At 44.3% G+C, this 20,268-nt stretch overlaps 1 protein-coding gene across 2 annotated transcripts in view; it reads right to left on the reverse strand.

The window, feature by feature from the left end:
• The window catches only part of LOC125412531 (BEN domain-containing protein 5), a 1,187,626-nt gene that overhangs the window by 102,340 nt on the left and 1,065,018 nt on the right, over positions 1 to 20,268 (reverse strand). For both annotated transcript variants that reach the window (XM_048453388.3, XM_048453389.3), the window contains exons 7-8: positions 13,981 to 14,070; positions 4,301 to 4,415 (exon numbers count right to left, since the gene is read on the reverse strand). In XM_048453388.3, coding sequence (XP_048309345.2) covers positions 4,301 to 4,415; positions 13,981 to 14,070 — 205 coding nt within the window. The remainder of the gene's footprint in view (positions 1 to 4,300; positions 4,416 to 13,980; positions 14,071 to 20,268) is intronic.

The raw sequence follows: 20,268 nt of genomic DNA on the forward strand, positions 1-20,268 counted from the left end.
AAGCTGACGGCATCTGGCCATAGTTACTCTCTTCTGGGGATTTTAGCTTTGTGTGGCAGCGCCATCACTACACATCACTGTTTATTTGTTCATTCAGAAAATAGAGATAACGGGCCCATTCTGTGTCAGCCACGATGACAGGCCTGACGGGAACAAGGCAGACAAAGTCACATATATACATGATTACAAATCAGGCCAGGACCAGGCAAGGTGCTATGAAAGGGTGCAATGGGGAGCCCACTGCCTCTTGCAGGTGCTGGGAAGGCCTTCCCCATGGATTAGCTGGAGACCTGACATCTGCAGGGGGGAAGGCGAAGTGGACTTGAAGTGTTGTGAGCATGTTAGAGTGCATTCTTGCCCTATGTCATTGTTATACATAATAAGGGTTATGTACTGTCAATTCACATGATATAACAATTTAGAAGCTGCCGTGAAATATACTGTGGTTGCCGCATATTGTAATATAAACTTTAATATAGGCCATATATACTCTTAGCACAGCCACAGTGTGGTACCATACACAGCAATCTAGCTAGTAGACTCTGCTGCTCTTTAACATAATGAATATTCCCAGAATAGTATAACAACCATCTGCTGCTATTACGTTCTAGGGTAAAGTGTGTGTGAATATTTCTCTCTCTCTCTACCTCCCTCTCCCTTGCTCTCTCTCTCTCTCTGTGTGCCTCATGCATCCCAAGCTGCCCTCAAACTCACTGTGTAGCCAAGGATGACCTTGAATTTCTGACCTTCCAGACTCCACCTCCTGAGTGCCAGGGCTATAGGCATGTGCCACCATGTCTGGTTTTATGGAGTGCTGGACATTGAACCCTGGGATCTGTGAGTGCTTAGCAATGAATCTACCAACTAAACCACACCCCCAGGTTATATTAACCTTCTCTACCAACTAGTTTTAAAGTATAGGTGTTGTGTTATGGAATATATAGACTGAGCAGAGAGAACTGGGAAATTGATTTTTTTTTTCTATATTGGATCACATGCTTCCTTAATATGGAGAAAGTAGGGAGAGGAGTGAGAAGAGGGGAAAGGAATAGATTTTTATTTAGAACTTACAATGTTCCCAGTACTGTGGTTTAAATGTGTTATCTCCCAAAGTTCTCCTAAGTCTTTCATTTCCCAGGAAATGGCAGACAGACAGATGGATGGATACATGCATGCATGCATACATACATATATACATATACATACATACATACATACATAGCTTATTCAAGCTCTGTCAGTTACCCAAGGTCCCATGGCACATAGACAGTGGATCAGAAGTTGATGTCACACCCGACTAAAACCAAAGCCCATGTTATCCCTCACTTCATAATTCTGAAGACCCTCCATCCCTCCACACTTCAGGGAAGTGGCCTGTGATCTGCCTTCCTGTCCTCCAATGCAGGCCTCAGTGCAGGCCTGTCTTGCCATAGACTCAGAGGCACCAGGTCCAGCCCTGGCTGCAGCAGGACAGACAATAGGGAGGACAGTCCTTTATTCACGCCTGCCCCACCCCTGCTGTAGCCCTGACGCAGATTCTTTAGCTTCTCCAAGGCATTGCACCTTCTACAGGGAGCTGCTGAGAGAAGAAAAGTCGAAAAGGCATGAGAGGGAAACAGGGACACTAAGGCCCGTGCTCTGACCTGTGTCTTGTGATCCCACCAGCATCCTGTGAAGTCTGGCTTTGTTGCCCCAGAGTTCTAAGGGCCAGCCTCTCTCTTAATTCCCTCAAACCATCCCTCAGCTACTAAGCTAGTTTGAGTGGATTTTTATATTTGAAAGCAGAAGAAACCCTAAACAGAGCCCTCCCTTCAGAGTTGTGAGGATTAAATGAAACACGTGTGAGGGCTTGACAGACCATTGAGCCGGCAAGCAGACTTCTTGGGATAGCATTTCCCCAAATGTTTCATAAACCTAACCCAGGTGCTGGGCTGTGTGGACCACGGCACTTAACCTTTTAGAAACACTGAGGACTATATTTCTCTTCTGAGACTGCTTGTGTTCATGACCATATGTAACATTCTGAAAAGTAACTTCACTTAGTTCAGAATTTACCAAACTTATTTAAACTCCAAATTATTTTTTTCTGCCATACACCTTAGAGAACCATGGCCAACCCAAGAATTATGACTGCAGAGAGAGTGTGGGAGGAACTGACATGAAAGGAATTGTCGTGGGGACTTTGAGGGCACCTTGAAAGTATGCATTCTGAGTCTCTATTACTGTCTTTCCTATATCTTTTCTATGGTCTAAAGCTGTAGAAATGAATGTTCATGATTGATAGGATCCTTTTGGCTGTTCTGATCTGTTTTAAAATCAAGATTAATGCTATGATTAGAGACTTTCTGCAGCTCTTGTAATGAGAAAGGATCATATTTTCTTACTTAAGAGAATGTTGGGAGTTGAAACTTCACCATAAAACCATTTCTGGGTGTTGGAGCTACATGCCCCCAGTCACAAAATCGGGACCTTGAAGATGTATGGAAATCATCTAAATCCCGTCCTACTCCCTAGCCATCAGAAGCAGAAAGAAAGGAGCCGTGCTGACCAAGGTCATGGACTGATTTCTAGCTAACCCTTCCCTGGACAGCAGATGATGCATAAATAAGCATGTGGGGTGGCAGAATTGACCTCTCTCTGACCACTGCGGCTCTCGTAATTAAACAGAAATGTTAACATAAATCAAATGGCCTTTCTGCCGCTATTATCACTAACCACACATTCTATCTGGGGAAGGTAGAATGGGATTACTCTTGGGCCTGCAACAAGCTGTAAAACCTGCAGATGCTAATGAGCCATCACTCCAGCCAATTAAGAGAAGAAGCAAAATTGACTTTAATGAAGGCTTCATGCATCCCATGGGTCTCTCTCAGACCCAGGGGTACCAGAGAGCCCCTCTGGACCCAATTTCCATGGTTTTAGAGAGTACGAAAGCAGCCTTGTGTAAAATGGCTCTACCTGGCTGTGGGGAGATCTTATATCTGAACTCAGCCAAGGGCCTTGGCAGTCTCATCTATTTTTTTCATCATCATTAGGGTCATTCCTTTCATCGCTTACATCCATCACTTCCTGAGCATCTGTTATTGGCTAATTCCTGCTGCTAGGCAATGAGGACACAAAGACTGTCCTGTCTTCTGCTGCCCTGAAGTTCAGTGGGGTTCAGGAACACTCTCCAAAGCTGCAGCAATGAATTCCCATGATTGATTGGCTTCTTGTTCCCTTTCCGATAACCAGGCCTGTGATAACCCAGAAGGAAGTTGACACTTTTGGGGGGACTTGGAGAAATGATTTCTAGAACACAAATATAAGCTGAGTTGTCAGGAGTTTGCAGGTGAATAAGGGATGAGTTGGTTCTACAAGGAGGGCCGTTTATAGAGAGAAAGACTCGGGCAATAGGCTTTGCTTAGAGAAGTCAGAGGAGCATTTGTGGGAGGAAAGAAAGTGGGCCAGACTAGAGTCAGTGCAGACACAGGCACCAGGGCACACAAAGCCTTACACTCAAAGCTTGGGGAGGTTGGCTGCTGTCTTGAAGCTTATGGGCCTGATCAAATCTAAAGTCGTATCATTTGGGCAGTGAAGTTAGGAAGTCAATTATCTACCGCCATGTGGCTTTGGGCAAGTCCGTTGCCTTAGCTGTGAAATAAGGGTAATAAGACTGTCTCTCTCAGAGAACTCAATGTTCTTTTGGCAAATGATCCCCTGGGCAGTGGAATTTTAGGCTATAAATGATAGTTCTAAGACAGGAGAAAGAACATTCAAGATACGGCATATGAGCAGGAGTGAGTCTGAGTGGTATGTTCATCCAAAGAGAAGTACTGCCCCCATGATCAGGGCTGCTATTCTCCTTCATTAAGGTTCTCCTAGGAGAAATACAGCAACAGATCAGGGAGCATCATAACCACTGTCTGAGATTCTGCAAAGCACGTTCTTCCCCATTATTCCTGCTGATACAACTGCCTTGCTGAGGAATAATTGTCTCTTATACAAGAGAAATTGAGCATCAGCGAATCCCTGAAGGTTATGGAGGTAGCAGGTGCTAAGATTAATATTAGTTCTTCTGGTTCTTAGTCTATCAGTCTGTTCAGAAAACTCCAGCAAGTGACTTTGGATAGTCGTTTATAAATGGCCAGTAACATTAACTGCACTCGGGAGGTGGAGGAAAATTTCCTCTGATTTTAAATTTTCCTCTAATAATTCCTCTAATGGTTAGTCTAGAAATTATTTCTCAAGTTAATTGCCTCATTTCCATCCCTCCATCCTGCCACTTCCTGCTTCTAAACATTTGTCCCCAGTCCCTCACCTGTAGTTGCCCAGGTAGACTCCATCAGGGTTGAGCATTGGTGCAATCTTGAAGACCAAGTGTTCTCGTAGGACACGGGCAATTGGGTGCTGACTTACAAGGAAGTCAATGATCCCTAGGGAGAGAGACAGGCCTGGATTAGCCTCAAAGCATTTCAAGAAGGACGGGGCACAATTTTTTTGTTAGTGTATGAAATGACAAGAGGGCCAGTGACTTTTGGCCTCTGTCATCAGCTACTGTCTATAATTATGGATATATGGATATATGATGAGGTATCAGCTACTGTCTATAATTGTGGATATAAGAATATATGATGAGGTATTTCCCAATGGGTTGTCCAAATATATCTTTGTTTCTAAGAGAAGGTAACTCAGAACATAGCATTGAGGCCTAGGAACAAGAGGAATAAAGCACTTCATGCAGATGGAGCAGAGAGGATTTCCAGGCATTTGAGCTGGGCCTTGTGGGTCCTTAGGGGACAGCAATAAATTCAGGAAGGTGCCCGCATCACATAACCACAGGGGCCTTCCTGAAGTTTCCCCTCTAGTACCCTTCTGTTGATGCTCTGCATCTATTCACAGGAAAAGGGTTGGGTGACATAAATGGCCCTCAGTCCTGTCCCTCTCCTCTGTTCCAAGTATCTACTTCTTCACTGGAGACCTGAACATACAGTCAAAATACTGCTCTAACATTTCACGAAATTGGTGTAATGCCATAAAGTGGTAGAATAGTCTCCCAAATGCACAGGGGACTTGTATTCCACTGGATGAGAGGGGGCCTCTGAACAGGGCCCTTATGGGTCTTGACAAACAGGCATGAGGAAGACAGCAGGGTAACTAAGAGCAATTCATGTGCCCAGCAGCAGACACTTAGCTCTTGGAATGATAAATCACTTCAGAGTTCATTCCAAAGCTGCTGTGAGCAGCAAGGGACATCTCGGGCTTTTCATTATGCCAGGCTGAGAATCCATGGGCAGCCCAGGGCCAGTTGGACATCATTTACTTCTCGGCTGACGCGGCAGTGGACCAGATGCCCTAATTTATTTGTTGGTCCTCATATTAGAGTTGCGGTTTGCCAATAAACAGGCAGGGTAATGATGCCAGGCGCCCTTGTTAGGGGCTAATAATTGCTTAATCTGTCCGCTAATTGACCCTGGCTCCCTGGGCAGCCCTCCATCAAGGAGCCAGCCGGCACTCAGGGCTGGGCCAGGCTGCCTCAGAGAATGGCTTCTGGAAAAGGGAGGCGCTCACCTCCTTCACAGATGAGCAGATTAATTGGGCTGCCAATTAGGCACCTAATAAAAGAATGGAGGGAAAACAAAGCCAGACAGACTATGGCTATCCAGAGCTCACCTTCCCACATAGACTTGGACAATGGGAGGGTAAATTTCAGACTTATAACTTAGCTTGAAGTCAGAGTGAACTGAACAAGAACCCTTCCCACTCACCCTTCTTCCTATGGCCCCCTCCACCTCCACATATGCTAGGGATCAAACCCAGGTCCCTGTGCTTGCAAGGCAAGCAATGTACTTCCCAACCCCTCTCCCCAGACCCCAGCTAATCTTCTTATATGAGGAGAGTCATTAGATTTTTTTCCCCCGTCCCTCTCTTCCTCTCTATTTACAGCTTGATAGGATGGTTTTGGGAAGAGGGACTAAGCTAAGTTGTCCAGAGATTTGATGAGGCAAAGAAGGGTGGAGGAGGCTCTGGGTAGAGGACCACCTCATGAAGGAAAGGTAGCAGGAAGTGAAGCATAATGAGAAGGAACATGGGAGAAAGCAAGCATGGAGAGGCAACAGCATGCGTGGGCAAGCTTCGCATGGATGGAGAGAGCAGAGGGATCCAGGAAGCAGAAAAAACTTGGGGATTAATATTTGAATCTTAGCTGATTATTGGCTGAAAGTGTTGAGCACTTGCTCTGACCAGTTTTCTCATTTCAACAGACGAATGATACCTAATCTGTCAAGTGAGGTAGGGGTAGCCTTCACCTTGCTGCGAGACACCAATAGCCGCCATGACACCAGTCTTCAGTATAGCTGTGATTTTGTCATGCCCGTTCCTCTAAGCATGCATCATCAAGACTGGGGAAAACAGGATGACAGGAAGGTGAAGAAGAGAAGAGAAGGGAAGTGGCTGGAGATCTAAAATTAGTTAGGTGCAGAGATTCTTGCCTGATGCCAACCTCCAGCTGACCCAGATGAGCTTTGCCAGACCAACTTTCTATTCAATCTTTATTTTCATTGTCCTCACTTCTTCTAAAATGTTTGACTCGGGACTGAGTCTACAGCCAGTGCTTAGGAAATGCCTATTGATGGGGCTGGAGAGATAGCTCAACTATTAAGGGCAGGTATTGCTCTTGCAGAGGACCCACGTTTAATTCCCAGCATCCACATCAAACGGCTCACACCCTGCCTTCAGTTCTAAAGCTAGGGGTATTTGATGCCTCCGGTTTCCATGGGTACCTTCACTCAAGTGCATGTGCACCTGCTCACACAGACACATAGAATTTTAACTAATAAAACTAAATATTTTCTAAGAAAGAGAAATAAAGAAATACTTATTGTTGGACCATCTTTGACAAAGCCAACAGTTGGTTGAACTGACAGCCACTCATTCTGCAAACTGGGCATTCTAAGATGAATACAATGTTCTTGCAGTGGAATCCTGAACAACAGGACAGTAAATCCACACTTACTAGCCAGGGCCCTAGTGAGAGCTGCATAGAGTCATTAGAACCCACAAAAGGCTCTTGACTCAATCAAAGCTGGGCGGTAGGGGGACAGGTGAGAAAGGGTCTTGGGAAAAAGGTCAGCCAGATGGGTGAGCAAGCTGAAAGATGCCAGGAAGGCAACCAGGCAAAGGAATGTTTACACCAAGCCTTGGTGGCAAGAAAGAAGATGGCTTCCTTGGCAGCACACAGTTCTCCTCTGGGGCTTAACTTCAGGGTTAAAGATACAGTTGGAAACTGTAGTCTCCAGGTTTGAGTCCTTCTTGAGAGGCATTAATTTGTTGTGTGACCTTACTCTCTCCACTCCCCGGTTTCCCCCAAAGTTAAAAATGAGAAAATAATAATTATTAGGGGGTACTACAAAGACTATGAGTTGATACAAACCAAGTGTCTCGCGTGGAGTAAGCATGGGCATGTGTTGTTTTAATTATGGCTTTTAATGATTTGCTCATAGGTGGTGGGAAGGGAGGAGAAATGTAAGGGGCAAATCAGAGAAGCAAGCAAGGCTATATATGTGTGTATGCATGTATGTATATTATAATATGCCATATATTATTTTATATTTTATATATATACATGTGTTTATATATATTTATATATATATGTTTATATATTATATATATAAACAAAAAACATTAGAAAATCACTATATGATTTAAAGCTAGGAAGACACAGTTCATTTCTGGGCTCTGTAAAGCACTCGTGGCTACAGTATGCCAGAGGGAAAAAATCGTGGTGGGCAGGGCTCTGGTAGCCAGGAGGGGCTCTAAAGCACTTGGCATGAGGAGACAGGATCGGACCTGCTGCTGATCAACAAGGGCCCTGGGGAGACGAAAGCCTGGAGAATCATGAGGACCCAGCCAGTGAAGGGGAGGTGATGTTCTCAAGATGACCTGAACTCTGCTCCAAACAAATAACCCTGCAGGAAATGACTGAGATTATGCTGTCAGTCTAAACAAATATGACCTCAAAATAGAAACAGTCTAGAAGAATAAGGAAAAGCATGTTTCCTGAGCCTGTGATCTGAGGGATCAAGGTTTGTGCTGGCTGAATCTGCCTTCCCTTCAGGCTGAAGGCTCCAGGAAAGGAGGACTAATCTGTTTGCTTCCGTCCTAGCTCAGAGCCTTGGCGCCTGGCATGACAACGGTACTCAGAGGGTGAATGTGAAATGACTGGAGTCAGAGCCTCAACCGCAACTGCACACTTAGTATTTGACTGATTTGCAGTGCTTCTGGCTCCATTTTACAGGCAGGAAGACAGAGTCAAAGTGTGACACCACTCTTGAGGGCCTAGGTGAGATCTAGACCAGTTCTGCGGGCTTCAAAGTAGTGCTTTTCCTGCTAGGGTGAGAGGGAAAGAACTAGAAGACTTCTCACATGTGTCTTAGAGAATGTTTGCATCTGTGGGCATGCTTTTCCCTCCAGGCAGTTCTGTGTGAGGTTCACTGTTTCTGTCCTCTGCTCAGAGGTGGCATACTGGAATGAGCAGAGGCCAGATTCACATGTGTGCTGAGCCCAGGTTACCACGGGCACAGCTGCAGTCATCCAGGCCTCCCCTGGAGTGCTAGACCCTGACTGTCCTCAGCCAAGCCCTCTGTCCTCAAATTATGGAATCACGGACTTCACAGAATCTCATTCCTCTACCAGCATACTGGGCTCAGCCCATTTTGCAGATGTAAAGGGAAAAGCTCCTTTTTACTTGTGATAGAAGGCTGACTGCGCCATAGACAGAGAGGGGGAAGAATCAAGGAGGAGTAGATGTGGGAATGAAAGCAGAGTCGAGGAGGGACAAATAGTGGGGAATTTTAGGTGGTGCTGGATCTTGATGGCCGACGCTATTGGTGGCTGTGAAATGGTGGTGTGAGAGGATTGTGTATGCACTTGTGCACTCCCACCCACGGATGTGCATGTGTACAAGCCCTCTTCCCTTCTCATTTTTTTCCTGACACACACACACACACACACACACACACACACACACACACACACAAACATGCATGCATGCATGCACGCACACCCATACATGCATTCACACACCAACACACGCATGCATGCACTCACACATGCACATATACACACGTCCTTAGGTGGAAGGCAGTCTGGCAGGAAGCAGTAGGATCCAAGCAGAGGAGAGCATTTCTCCACAAACTAGGCTGGTATCATTCGGTATCCATTCACTTCTCCAGGAAGCAGGGACAGCGGTTGCCCACACTGTGGGGATCTTCAAACAGGATATTATCACACCATTTTTGAGGTAAGGATACAGAGGTTCAGAAAGACCATGTCTTGCTGAAGGTACCCAAAAGGGCAGGCAGAAGTATTGGGACACAAACCAGACTGTTTAATTTCAAACCTCAGCCATGCCTACTGCTCTCCAGAGTGGGGCATGCCTTCTTGGCAGAAGCATTCCATAAAGGTGGGCTAATCAACTCAACAAGAGGTTCTGAAGGGACAGAGTGCGCCTCAGATGGATATTTTTGGATTGAAAAAATGCCAACAGCCTTGAGGGGTTTCAGAGAGGCAATCCCTTGCCCAGAGGTCAGAGATCAAGATCTAGGTCTGATTCCGGTCAAGTTTCTCACTTGCAGTGGAGACTCCAGGTGAGGAGCTCCCAGTTCAGGGCTTCCTCATGGCAGCAAGGCAGAGCAGATCACAGAGCGGCAGAGCCTCTGAGAGCGGGTTCATAGTGAGGGGCACGGAAGACAGGCAGGAAATGCTTCACTGAGAGTTTGGGGCCTGCCAAGTGTCCTGTTAATGCTTCCTCCCACCTCACCCCTGGTGACATTTCCTCAACACTATGTCCTAGACACTGTTCTGCATGGGCGTGGCTGTTAGCTCCCTCAATCTTCATAAAAACCCCATGAGGCAGAATTTCTATTGTTTCCCTTTGAGATGAAGAAACTGAGGTGCAGGGAGGTTTTGTGACATTCCCAAGGTCACAGTGTAATAAGAAGTGGAGGTGCTGGGACCCAGTCTGTCTGTCTACTAAGAGACTGAGGCTTCACACACCTTGCCACGGAGCAGCATGGGAGCTCCTTTGTTCTCTCAAATTCTAAAGAAAACTAGAGATTGAGGATACTCTGGACATACAGGAGCCACAAGTGAAGTGGGGTGATGGAAAAGTGGCCTAGATTCTGCTTTCTGCAACCAAGCACTCTTCAGAAAATTTAAAGCCTGCCATCCTTAACACCACCCCTTCCAGATACCCAAATGACAGAACTGCACTCTGCTCCCAGAAGCAGGTGCGCTAGCAGCTCGGCAGTGAGAACTGTGGTCGCAGCCAGATGGAGACAACTGGGCTTTCCAGGCCTGTTTCCCGCTCAAGGTCACTGAGCCAGAGAGTGGAGAAGAACAGAGGATTTCAGACACCATCCCCTTAGGTCTCAGACCTGGACTTCCCTGGAGCCAGGTGGGCTGGGGAAAGGGCCCAAGGCTCAGGCTCTGACTACTGGAAAGAAACCTTCAGTTCTGCCCTGTGGGGCTTGACTCAGGCTGTCCCTATAGAGTTAAAACCCAAACCATAAGTAGGCAGAAAAGCGTGGGTAATGGTGCCTGTCTTGTGCTGCCTCAAGGAAAGATGAATTGCTGTGTCTCAAGGGGCAGAAGCTGAGATAGGGAAAGATGGTAAGCAAAACTAGGAGGTGAACTCCATTTTCAGTAAGCCATCTTATGTTATCAGCTCCTCCATATCCTGCCTGGAAAGTGCACACCAAGTGGAGTGGTCAGAACACTGCTCTTCCAGCGACAAAGCTTGACCTTCTAGCACATCTCAGCCTGGAGTACAACAGGGAAGCAGGTACAGGCTGGGGACCTGGCCAGACCCAAGGCCAAATCCTCTCTCTACTATTTGTTGACTATGTGACCTTGAGTTGTCTCTTTCCAAATTCAGTTTGAGCAACCCAGAGGCAATATAGCCTTTGTTCCTCACAGCAGACCCAGATAATGACCCTGTTTTACAGATGAGGAAAGTGTCCATTGGACAACCAGTTCCAACCCTTAAATCGATCGTGCTTGACTGGGAAAGATGAATGTACACGGATCACATAACAAATCGGAGTAGTAAAGTTCTTTACTGATGATGCTAATTTTCAGATTTTCAATATAAGCAGAAAGCAGAGGACTGGAGGGAGTGGGTTATAGGGGTCCGTGGTGGGGCACTTAAAATAAACCTTAGAAAACAGAAAGGGTTTACGAAGTGTCAAGAAGTAACCTCCAAGGCAGAGGAAGCAGTAAGGACAAGAACTAGGTGGTAGGAGATTGTCCCTCTGAGATTAATCTGTGTGGAGCTGAGTTGTAATAAGGATGAGATCAGAGAGCTTGGCAAGAGTTAGACCATGGTGAGCTGCGGACGTCACACCATGAGCCTGGAACTTATTTTGAGAAAGTAGTGAGCAGGCACTCACGGATTCTACCAAGGAGGAAATATGTATCTGAAAGCCTCTAGGACAGCACTGAGTACATCAAGACAGCACTGTCCAAAATCACTGACTGTTCAGGAAACAGGGAAGCACCCAAGATCCTCATCTGTGAAATGGGATGGCAACCCTCTGTCCTGCTTACAGACATAGTGGGCACAGGGGTTTGACTTCCTAGAGATGAAGATCTAGATGGTAAGACTTGCTGCCTTTTTTCAAACAAGGGCAAAACAGTTACATTCAATCAGCTGGGGGAACGGAGCTGCTGCCAAGTTTAGTAACTGACAGATGGTTTCGAGGAAAGGGGCAGGCAGACCCGGGAGAGCCTGGGAAAGGTTATTGTAAGGACAGTGCTGGGGGCCAGAAGTGAGAGTGTGAAGGAGTCAGCTGTAGGGACTGGGGCCCAGCCAGGCAGCTGACAAGCTGCTGGACTCGGTGCCCATCACATCCTCGCCCTGAGACTCGGTTCCATCAGCTGAGAAAGAGAGGGAGGCAGTCGTGCCTAAACAGCACGGGAAGAATAGGACTGGGAGATGAAACCCATATTTGTATGCACAGTGCTTGAGAGTTTGCAAAGTAGATTACTACTTCATCTTCTCGGGTTCCCGTGGGGATGAAGGTGGCATCTGTCAAGAGCCTGCTATGTGCTAGGCATAGGACTAGGTGTCGTGTTTACATTCATCTCCTGCCAGCTTCCTAATGCCTTCCTGGGTAGTTCTGTTAGCTTCATTTTACATTCGAGGGAATTGATGCGACGCTGCAAGGAGGTGGTCTGGCCAGTATCTGACCTCAGCTCTGTCTGATTCCAAATCTCCATATACTCTTACTCCATCCTGTTCCCTTGAGCTGTCTAACCTTCAGAAGCCCTCTCAAACCCTCTGGCCAATGGTCACCTTGAGATTGGAATGAGACAAATTATTTCTCCAAATTTCAATTTTCTCATATGTCTAAAAATAGCTAATAATAGTTTCTGTGACATAGAGTATTAATATAGTTAGAATAAACTACAATTAAAATATTTAAATCTCTGGAGCAGTATTTGGTGCACCTTCATTATGGTACTATTTTACATGGTGGGAACAAATGAAGCTGTGCATGGTAGCACATGCCTGTAATCACAGCTATAGGCTGAGCCTAAAAGATTTCAACTTTGAGGCCTGACTGGGCTACATAGTAAGTTCAAAGCCAACCCAGGCAAGTTAAAGAGGCCCTGTTTCAAACTAAAACTTTTGTTAAAGGTTGTAGGTAGCTATGTGATAGAATGTTTGCTTAGAATGTGTGAAGTCCTGGGTTGAATCCCTAGTAATTTGAGGGGAAAAAAAATAAAATAGTGGCAAGAATGGAAGACAGTAAGAACTCACATGTGGCTGGTGGCACCACAAAGTTGAATATTTCTAAGAAAAATTTGGAGGCCTAATAAAGCTGAGGAGGTACATAGCTTATGACCCAGCAATAGTGTCACCATGTTGTCCCACCCTCGCAAATAATTTACTTATACAGACAGGTCACATACACATTCCAGTGGAAGAATGTTTGAAATAGCGTTGCTTTTCAAGAAATAAATATTGTAAACAACTTATTTATTTATCATCAGGAGAATAGAACAGATAAGAAAATTGGGTTAGAGACAGACGCGGACTATAACACAGTGAGGGAAGCATGCAAACCGGAGCGCTACTCACCCACAAGGACACCAAGTGGAAAGCAAGCCTCGGTGCACAGAGAGTGATGACATTTGTGCAAAGTTCAAGAACAGGAAAAGCAACTAAAACACACATTGTTCAAAGATGTTTACAAATAGAGTTAAACTTAAAGGTGAAAATGACAAAACACAAAACTCAAGGTCATGATCTGTGGGAGGGAGGATGGAACAAAGATTTGGAAAGGAGCGGACAACTGTCTGCTTTTTAAACTGCTGGGTAGCTGGACACTCACTGTGTTATTTATATCTTATTTATTGACTATATCCATGTTCATGATGATAGCTGATTAATTCCTTTATACAGATGAAATATTTGACAATAAATTTAAATGCGACTATACTAAATAAAGGAATACACTGAAGCAGAGCAACTGTCTTCCTGTTGGTTGTTTCAGGCCAAGTGCACATAGCCAGTATTTTCAAGGTTGTTAAGTAAAAGAATAAAGTGAGCAAATAGGCAGTATTTCCAACTTATAACCCCTCTACCCACATACATACCTAGCTTGGGTCAGAGTTCCTGCTGTTGTCAACTGCTCAGAACAAGTAAAGGTAGATGGTATAGGTGACTCCCTGGTCATCTTTAATATAGAGCAATAAAAGAATTTCCCTCAGCTCCCCTTGTTCACTTATCCACCCACCCATTCATCTGTTCTACCTCATGTACACTCAGTGATAAACATTTACTGAATCAAACTGAGCGGTCATCAGTTGCTACCTCTTTAAAGAACTGAGGTGAATTGCCACGTGAGGTAAAAACTTCATCTGCATCTGCACTGTCCTAAAGACCACCCCCAGGGACTCGGTAGGCACAGGACAACTGTGAGATCCTGATCTTACCTTGGCAAACAAATGAAGATGGCGTTTCCCCTGGGTGGACTCGTCCTGTGATGAACACCACCTTCTTTTCTGCCCCATCTCGGAGATTTTCTGTAAGAAACAGTGGAAGGTCACCGTGGAAAGCAAGCCAAGGCTAGAAATTTGTATGTGGGCAGGAGACACCTGAGGAAGAGGCTGGGTGGATGTTTTGTTTTTGTTTAACTATTGGGTTAGAAGCATTAAGAACCAGTCCTTGTTGACTAATGACATCTCCATCTATTTAACATTAAAAGACTATGTTCCCTTTTCTCCATGTACTTTGGAATACTATATTAATATGTGATATTCACAACCATCTGAGGAAGGCATCAGTGAAGTTGAATCCCAAAGCCACGCACTGTGCCTGTAGGCAGTTGGTATATCTTTCTGAGTTTCGGTATTCTTAACTATACGTGAGGAGAATAATATCTGTTTGATTTGGTTGTGATTATGAAATATGGCTACATATTACATAGTACTAAGCAAACTTAGTACTGCCTAGTAAATGACAAAATAAAAAGGTAGCTATTTACAATAGTAATAGTAGCATCCAGAGTGCTATCTAATTAATCTCTTTTTGTGCCAGATATACCTCATAAGTATTCATACTCTTTAGAGCAACATGTAGTTCACACTCCTGTTATAGAGGTAAAATTGAAGTTCATTGAAGTTATATACTTGCTCAAGGTCATACAGTTAATAGGTGATATCATATGAGATTAGAATTCAGACTTTTGTTTTTGTGGTGATAAATTCCCAGGGAACAGATTCCTTTTACATTAAACACCTAGAAAACTAGATTTTTGGGGGTGGCCTAACAGTAGAGCCCTGGTATAGTTAATTTAAGGCCCTGGGTTTTACTCCTAGCATTGGTAAAAAAGAAAAAGAAAAAAAGAAACAAATTTGGAAAACAAAATATATTAAACAACTACTTTTAGGTGTTGGTTAAGAGACAAGGGGCAGTACCAGGTTCCCAAGGGGAAGGGGATGAACAAAGCACGCCCCGTGGTTGCCCTGTCTTTTTCTGAGGGTCTGTTACACAATGAAGAGCAGAGTGTAATGTCCTGAGCACACTGTGGAAGTCTCGCTGAGATTCAAGGCCAGCAGGTAGCAGTTGTGGAGGGGCTGCAAGAATTACAGCAGTGAAAAAGAGTTCCAGACATCTAGAAAGAGCCTTCTTGGATCTTTGACTCCAAACTCTGTGCATGCATAAGGTGAACCTTTAGGCTATAGCTTCGCTCCAGAGTGTGTTGAAGACATATGCCCAGGCCTATGACACTGTGTGAAGATGGTAGACCCTTTAGCAGGCAAGGCCTAGTTGGGGAATAGTGGGTCTCTGAGGATGTGCCTTTGAAGGCTGGATTTCCATGTCCAAACTCTCTCTGTTTTGCCTCCTAGCTTCCATGAAGCAGGAAGGAAACATTCAACCTTAGGACTCCAATGAATAGGACATTTTTGATCATATAGGAAGAGTGAGAACTCAAAAGGGATGTATCTTAGTGGTGGGGCTAAATTAACTGCAGAAAGATCCTAACAAGGCTTTAAAATTATCAGAGAAGAATTAAACTTGGAAAAGAATCTTAACTGCTAGATAAAGCAGTTATAAAGCCCAACTCTTTAGAAGGAAAGCTAATAAAATCCATCTACTCAACAATGTATATATTTTGTAATATTCAGCACATAATAAAAATTACTATATATAAAGAAAAGTAGAAAAACAGGAACTCAGTCAGATTCTACTGCTACAGAAATCTAGCCTGTATAATAAAGTTCAACTATCATGAAAATATTAGATATATAATACATGTATCATATATACATTCTTATAAACAATAAGCAAGAATAGCCTTCCTGAAATGAATAGGGAAGCGATAGTCAGCTATTGGCAGAAGGGTTGAGTGCCACACAACAGAAAACAACCTGAAGGAAATTTAGGAAGAAACTGAAAAATCTGGATTAAATCAGTCCAATCTATATTAAAAGGATGATCTCAAGGGAGAAAGCACAGAAATAATTAACAGGCACTTTTTTAAAACCACAGTGAAAGGTCATTTTGAGTGTGGTTCATCATCACAGCAAACACACCAAAGTCAGACACAAGAGATAAAAATCTTAGCTCAAGGCAGAGAGATGGCTCACGAGTTAAGACCAGCGCTCTTCTAGAGATCTGGGCTCGATTTGTTCTCCTAAAACTGGGAGTGGCAGTGGACACCTTTAATAGCTTTAATCCCAGCCTTCGGGAGGCAGAGGCGAGGATCTCTGTGAGTTCAAATTCAGCCTGATCTATGCAGTGAGTTCCAGGACAGGCAGAGCTACATAGAGAGACCCCGTCCCACCCCCCCACCCCCCCCAAAAAAGAGTAACCTGAAAAAACCAAATAAACGAATACAAACATTTTTCTACAGGCTTGTGGCTTGTTTGGTCCCCTGGGGTGACCAGTAAGCTCAGGGGCTCTCAGGTCCTTGGAAGCCAGCAGACACATACTGGACAACGTATATGAAAATTTAACCTGTGCACAGTTTTATGCTGGGTACCTTGGAAAGGAGAGAATACATTTATAGTCTCAGAGAAGAGTTAAACACTTGTACAGTTTCTGGACAGAATACAAGCCACTGCAGGGAGAAAATGATGTCTAGTGGTAAATATCTAGTATCTTCCCCAGGAGCCTGTTTGGGAACCGGTACCAAGGAACTGGGTGCTAAATTAATAAATGAAAACACTTTAGAGATATTTTCTCACAAGTAAGATTAGGCACCTGCTCTTTCAGTTAAATCTTCACCGCACTCTTATGAGGTTGAGAGCGTTCATACCATTTTACAGAAGAGAGATCTGACACCCACAGAAGGAACAGATACACGCAAGGTCACACTGTCAGCAGTCCAGTTCTAGCTCCAAGCCCAAGTCCCTGTCTCTCCCCTGTCTGCCTTCTGGATCCACTGGCATTATTCAGGTCCTACATCTGCTGCAGTTCCATCTGTAATGTGCACAAGAGACTGGTTTCGTTCTTTATTGCTGATGGAAATTGAGCTACTGTCTTAGTATTTATATTTCCTTTCCACTTAAAAAAATTTAACCCCCATCCCCAAACCCTTTTAAAAAATGGTACCTAGCACTGACCCCATGTCTTCCAACATTTCAAAAATGATGAATAACATTACCGAAGCCCTCGGTGACAGCTAACTTTATGGATGCCTCCCCTGACCCAGTATCAACTCAATTGCATTCTACATTTCTGCTGACCACAGGAAAAGGCAAAACGGGCATTCTATTTGCACACTAATTTTACTGAGCCCCTGTGACTTCATAAAATGATAACGTGGGGCTAATAAAAATCAAGCCTCTCTGGCACTAATATAAGCAAATGTTGATGCAGGCAGGTAACAAATTGCTTTGTCATTTAGGAGGCTATAAAAGAGCATTATAATCATCTTTAGGCAAAATGGATGGTTCGCCTTTGCTTAGCTTTTAGCTTTCATTTGCAAAATCAATTTAAGGTAATGTAGCAGCTCTGAGGTGGTGTGACATGGGACTGTACCCACCCCCTCCTGTCACCAAATCCCCAGACTCTTCTGTACAAAGACAATTAAAAATATTCTTGGTTGAGGCAGCAGGGATGAAAAGGGATGTGTGCTTGAATGAAGCTAAGGTAGAATAGAGTGGAGACAATGAGACTAGGAACAGCCCACAGGGGATAAAAGTAGAGAACTAGAGGAGGCCATCGTGATCAAGGGCATAACAACACATGCTTTGTACAGCATCCCTACCACACGTGAATGAATGTGCACACACACGCACACATTGACCACGTGGGGGGGGGAGGGAGAAGGAGAGAGAGGAGGGAGGCATATCTTGTCACTGCGGTTCTATATCACCCTCAAACTTTTATTTATGAAGGATTTATTGAACACCTATTCGGTGTCCAGGTACTAGCTATTATTTATTTTCACTTTACAGAAAAGCAAGGCCAAAAAAGATTTAGTGGCTTAGCCTTGTTCTTATAGCTAATGACTAAGTGGAAGAGCCAGAATCCCAACTCAGAAAAAAAAAAAACTAACTGTGTTCTTAATCTCTATGCTACTTGATGAAGGACAATAGCATACTTTCTTTACAGCAATTAGGTGATATTTATTGGGTATCTATTCTGCGTCAAATATTTTACATGCATGATTATATTTAATTAACACAGTCACCCAATGGAACATCATCCTATTCTTTTATTATTTTTGTTTCTTTCTTATAGTTTAAGAAATTGAGATCTAGAAACATTAAGTGTCATGACTAAACTTGCAAATGTGGGAGTCAGTATGAAATCTAGATGTTTATGAATTTCTTATTTAAGTTCTTAACCAACCACAGTTTTAATATGACTCTTGAAGATCAAATAGAATCTTTGGATTGATTCCATTATTATGACTATTGGTTTGTTGCTGTTTCAGCCTTTTCAAGAGAGTCTTGCAGTGTAGACCAAGCTGGCTTGGAACTCTCTGTGTAACCCAATGGTCTCAACCCCCCTGCCCTGCCTCGGTCTCCCAAATATTGGGTTGCAGATGTGTGCCACCATGCCTAGGTCCCATCAAATCTTCATTAACCTTCACTTTCAAAAGGTGTATAGTGCTAGGCTTAGACAGTTGTTCCTCAAAATGGAAAACTATAAAGGAATGATATAATACTATTAAGATTGGGCAGTATAAGGACTTTTGAATCACTCACTTTTGGGGAAACCAGCCGTCAAGCCATGAAGACACTCAAGTAGACCATAGAGAATACCACATGGTGAAACAGCCAAGAACAACTTGATGTCTGAGTGAGTTTAGAAGGATCTTTTAGTGTCAGATGACTGCAGCCTGGACTAAAACTTGCCTATAACCTCTGAAGAGACCACCCCCAAGCCAGAATGGCCCACTAAAATTCCCCCACATTGCTGACCCACAGAAACCAAGAAAGAATAAATGTTTGTTGTTTTAAGACGTGCTAGCACAAGCCTTGTCGGCCGACTCCCTACCCAGATATCAAACTGGACCTTCTAAAATGCCCACAAAAACATGTCATTTCCTTTAAAGACTCTTCAGTAACTTCCTATTGTCTTCAGCACAAGTCCAGTTTCGTTAGCCTGGCACATAAAAGCCACACTCCTGTCCATCCTGCCCTATAGGTGCTGACCTCAGAGAGCCCCTGGCAGTCTCCCAGACATGACATGCTCCCTCACACACCCACTCTGAGCATATGGTTTCTTCCTTGCCTTGAATGCCAGCCTCCTTCTCATCTGTCTGGGTTCCTCCTACTCAGCCTTCAAGGTTCAATGTAGATGCACCTGCTCTGAGAAAGGAAAGAGCAGACTCAAGTTCACCAGGGACCTCGTTCTGTCTTCTTTGGGGTTAACAGTCAATGTTGTGTTCTAGCTGATGCTATCAGCATAAAACATGGCATGCTGAAGGTAATGTGAAAATATCACTATTGGAGATGGTGACAATGGAACAGGGGCAAAGGACCACAGCAAGAACATTACCAAGGTGCAAATGTTTATACATATAATTCTATGAGAAAGTATCAGTGTAGGAGGCAGGCATCCAGCTTTCTTGGAGGAAGTGGTGAGCCAGTAAATACATGTGGGTAAGCATGGGATGCCACGTGACTCAAGACACTCAGTGGTAGTTCAGTCACGCTACCTAGAAGCTAATCCCAGCAGGAAGGAAGAGGTGGATGAGGGAGACTGGACAATACATCCTTTCTGGGTCAAATGGAAACCTGGGCTTTCCTATGCCTTCAAGGTAAATTACCTCTTATGAACGTTAACTCTCCCAAGCATAAAATGGGAGATCTCTAGGTCACAAGCCAGCCTTAAATAAGTGACTTCGTGTCCCTTCTTATGTGGTTTTGCCTACAATGACTGGTACTGTTCATTGAGTGAAAGGCACAGGACGGGGCTCCTCAGCAGCACAGTCATCTTTAACAGATAACCGCTGGAGCACTGAGCTGAGCTGTCAGCAGCATCCATCCACACCCTCTCCGTTTCCCAACCTGGAACAATAGAAAAACATCCCCAGACATCACTGAATGTTTCCTGTTTCCTCGAATGCAAAATAGGCCCTGGTTTAGAATCAATCTCTTACAATAATACACTGTACCAGGAAAAATAGTCTTCCCCGAGGAAGAGCACACCGATTGGTTACCTGACACCAAGTGGTCAGCTCTGAGAACATACACACACCTGTAGCATTCTATGTGTTAAGTTAAAACCAGTTATAGTCAAGCAGGAGGACTCTGGGTAAA

Source organism: Myodes glareolus, chromosome 3 (assembly GCF_982192425.1).
Source record: "Myodes glareolus chromosome 3, mMyoGla1.1, whole genome shotgun sequence".
Lineage (NCBI taxonomy): Eukaryota > Metazoa > Chordata > Mammalia > Rodentia > Cricetidae > Myodes > Myodes glareolus.